Below are 4,369 nucleotides of genomic sequence, written 5' to 3'. Positions count from 1 at the left end.
AGAATCATGTAATACTTTAGGAACTAACGTGTAACTATAGTGCGGCATCAGTTAATTTGTTGTGATGTGGATGCATTCGACCTAGATTGAGATACCTAAATAGTTTACGGACCTAAATATATAATTTTATAGTTTGGGAGATTGGAAGAGAATGGCGTTAGTTTAGGAACCATTAGTCAATTATTTACTCTTTTGATACTAGTCTTGTTTGCTATGCAGTTTCTTGGTTTCAAAATGTATCCACGGTTGATTAATTTAGAGTGAAATTGCATCATGGGCCCGTAAGCTTTTTCCGTATTCTCTAGTAGGTCCATGAAACTATCAAAGTGATTATCCAGAATTTCGGATCATTTAACTTATCAGGTCGTTCATTTGAAGTGTCAATTCAGTTTCATGGTTGGACCCAGATAACTATTTTGAAAGTTGGCAGGCCTATATAAACACTTCAGTTTATGGGTCCAGATGAGAATGCGGGAAAGTTTAAGGATCCATAGTGTATTTTACTCATTAGTTTATTTGATTTGAGACTGAATATTGTCAAGGGACCAATGTAAACTGCTTAAAACTTATTTAATTTGTTTCATTAATAAAAATAGGACATTGAGCAGCCTGCCTTTTGAATCTAAAAATATATAACATGACAGTAGTTTATTAATATATAATAGCCCCTTTCACCCATCCAATATTTGTGACATCAAAATAACTCCTTTTTCAGATTTGTTCAACATTGAGACGCCATGGCAGAGATTATAGGTTCTGCTGTGATTGAGGAAACTGTGAGTACAGTCATATCGAGCCTTAGCAGGAAGGTTGAAGAGAAGACTGGCCTAACTGAAAACATTGAAAGACTAGAGATAGCCCACATCAAGATGGAGGCTGCCCTCGACATGTCCAATAAATGGCAAATTTCCAGCATACCACTACTACGATGGCGGAGCAAGCTGAAGCGTGCTGCTCAGGAGTGTGAGCACACACTGCGCCAGTGCAAGCAACGTTCCATTGAAGAGGAAGCTATCGGACGGCACATAAGCCAGTCCTCTTTTCCCAAACGGATTGCTCATTCTGCCAAGTCACTCGTCTCATCTTTCATCCCCTTTAGCAAGGACGAGTCCGCAGGTAACTCTGCCAATAACATCCGAAGATTTGAGAGCTATGCAGATGGCGCCAATGAATTCCTAAAGTTCGTCGAGTTCGGTAGAGCCCCGAGACAGTACATGTTCTTTGATCCTTTTATTGGCCATCTTCTTGCAGGGAAGTCTCTGAGGTATCAAGTGTTGAAAGGTAGCAAGTTCTCATATGTTGGCATACGACCCATGAACTTTGCAGAGCGTGGAGTAGAGGCAATGGTAGGCTTTGTTGACATAGACTTCAAGGATCCTCTGAAAGGTTTAAGACTCAGCTTCGTGCTACGCCTGTCGGATAGTACTAACATAATTGGTGTCATGGTCAAGTGCATGCAGTCAGTTACTCCTCATTTCACGTCTGCAGCTGAACGTTTCAAGGAAGAGCTCATTCAGTTGCCCACCCAGGACTTTTCCATTCTGTCGCATTCTCCATACGTCCAGAGTGAGTACTGGGTCAATGTCCACAATACTGTGACTCAATGGTGTCGTCCAAACCCGCTGTGCTGCAATGAGCATGATTTGACACCATGTTCTAGCACAAGCAACACAATTAGATCATCATCATTGTCATCAAGGCTTTTGTCTGATATGTTTCCAGAGGAGGTTATCTTGGTGCTGATGCAATGTCATATCTTGCTACCTGATCAGCACAGAAACAGGCAGAGTTCAGCTACAGCTACTAATCTTGGTGGAGGAAGTTCTCTGAATCCATCGATGCGACCTCTAAAGCTCGGAGTTCTATTCATACCCCATGACTCGCCAGAGGATATAGATCCTGCAGCAGAGAGCTATGCTCTAGAGGTCATTGATGAAAAGGAACACGACATAATACACTGGAACGCATGCCTTAAAGATCTTGATGAGAAGTTACTTCCAAATGCTATATACTATCTGTATCAAAATGCTGAATCCAAGATGTATCAAATGTGCTTGAAGACGAGACATGGCACGGCACACCTTTGTGTCGAGAAGCTGAGCACTCAAATGCAAAGTTCTCGTCGGAGTAAAGCCACTAGAGGAGCTCACAAAAGAAGGGTACATATTCAGGATAAAAGGTCTGAGCAATGGAAGAAGGTTGCCAGAGACCTGCTAAAGCTAAGGGTTGTGCGTGCATCAGACAAGCTCGAAGGTTCGATCAGGTCTTGGACTGCTGTACAAAATGTGCCTTAGATGTTTCCGGTACAAAGGAAATTGAGCATATATACCAGTCCATGCTACGGCTCCTGTTGCAGCCTATATCACCTGTCGTCATAAATCTTCCCTTTTTTACTTTTAGTTTTCTATCTTATTTGTTTCTGCCAAACTTTTATCCTCAAGATATGTTACAAAAGTATTGTGCTTATTATACCATTTATTCAAAATTCTCATTTTGTTTGTTATTAACAATAAGGATTTTCAGTCGTAGGCTGCACTCTTATTGCTACAATGTGCAAAACTTTGATTTAACAGTTTAAGTCCACAGAACGGCAATTTGAGGTGAGCAACTGTTGGATTCAACTGGGTCTGTCCCATTTTTATTTAGCAATTAAATCAAAGAAAATTCTAAGACTATAGTTATGCTAGTGTATGACGGTTTGATGAGTGTTTAAGTGCATAATGACCATTATGTGTTACTGGATCATGATGACTATTATGTGCTAGTGGGTCATGATGTCTTAGTGGTTTCCGTTACTAGTAACGGACAATTAATTTGTCAGTTTCATAAGTTACTGGTAACGGATGATGCTATGATGGCCATTATCTCTTCATGTGTCTGGCTCTTCATCGTCGTCTTTCTTTGTTGCTACATAAAAGGGGCACTGCTTCTCTTGTTCGTGAGAAAGAAAACATAGTCAAGAACACCACGACACTGTTGTGTGCTGCTCTCTGCCATTGCCGTTCCGACCTCCTGCGAGCACAGGTTGTCAGAAGAGGCCTCTGAAACTCCTTCCGCTTGTGTACTTGCACGGGTAGGTGGGCAATCAAGTTTTTGGGTAACGCATTAGGCAACTGCTCGCTTCTTCACAATCCTATTCCTACTGTTCGAGTACGGCGTTCCTGGTGTTCAAGTACAAGGTGACGGTGATCAACTACTTCCAGTACTTCCTGGCGGAATCCTGTTCACAGCGTCACTGTCTACTTCTCGGTGACAATTGTCATGACATGATCGACACTGCGACCTCTCTGCACTGCATCAAGTGGGACAACTACATCAATAAACTAGCGGAAACAGCTCTGGTGCTGGGTACGCTACTGTACGTAGCAACCCGTCTTTTCTTTTCTTTGATTAAAATCATGGTGGGTATGATGTTCATTAACTCGTTTGTGATTAGATCACACGTGCATATGTCTGATGTCACAAACATGTTGTTAACCCTTTTCTGGATTAAAGTATACTTGAATTTGCCTAATTTTCCAACACGTATGGTGTTAAACTCAACATAATCATATTTAATCTTAATAGTCACTATGTGTTGCAAAAATTCTCAAAGCTGAGCAAGGTCATAATCAACTTTGATCTGCACTAACCTTGCTCAAGATAATTAATTTTCTTGTCAATGTGTAGGAGTATTTTTTAATAAAGAAATACTACAACAATACTAACAATAGAGACAGGTCATAGTATTTCAGTTAAAATGTAAAAATTTAACTAAATTAATAACAGGATATAGTGTTATTAATTTTTTAGAATTATTGGTACATGAGTAATTAAGGAACGTTAAAACACAAATATATATTTCCCCACTCATGGATGCGTGTATACTTGATCACATTATATATTTAATTTAAGTAGTTTTTATCTATTTATAGTAACATAATAGATAATTTAGATATATGTGTGTTATCTATATTGTTTTAATTTTTTCCATAATAGCATATGTTGGTAGTTGAAATGTAGATCTGACATTTTTATTTTTAGCATTGGCAGAATTTGTGATATAGGCGTGAATTTACTGTTTGCTTTGGTTATCTATCAGAATGACATAGTGGGTAATTTTGTAAATTTAGGGAAATACTTTAGATCATGTCTCATGATCCCATAGGTGGGTAATTTATATACAAATTTAGAGGCTTGCTTTAGATAACATTTTATAAGGGCAGAAGTGGATAATTTAAATATAGATTTAGAGGGTTACTTCGTGTTGTTTTTCATAATGGCAAAAGTGGGTAAATTTTTCAAAAGAAAAAACTATAACAATAACAATTATTATCAATGGTAATCAGAGTATTCTAAGTTCATGACCAGATTTTTCATTGTTGTAAGA

General features: G+C 38.8%; 1 protein-coding gene across 1 annotated transcript; it reads left to right on the top strand.

Annotated features, from left to right (window-relative positions):
- The first annotated feature begins 287 nt into the window (after positions 1-287).
- On the top strand, positions 288-2,295 carry LOC136481641 (uncharacterized). The gene has a single exon (XM_066478974.1). It carries the CDS (start codon positions 738-740, stop codon positions 2,292-2,294), a length of 1,557 nt encoding a protein of 518 aa, XP_066335071.1. The 5' UTR covers positions 288-737; the 3' UTR covers position 2,295.
- The last annotated feature ends 2,074 nt before the right edge of the window (positions 2,296-4,369 follow it).

This window comes from Miscanthus floridulus, chromosome 9 (assembly GCF_019320115.1).
Source record: "Miscanthus floridulus cultivar M001 chromosome 9, ASM1932011v1, whole genome shotgun sequence".
Taxonomy (NCBI): Eukaryota; Viridiplantae; Streptophyta; class Magnoliopsida; order Poales; family Poaceae; genus Miscanthus; species Miscanthus floridulus.
The sequence above is the reverse complement of the archived record's forward strand: the minus strand, read 5'-3'. Positions and strand labels throughout refer to the sequence as shown.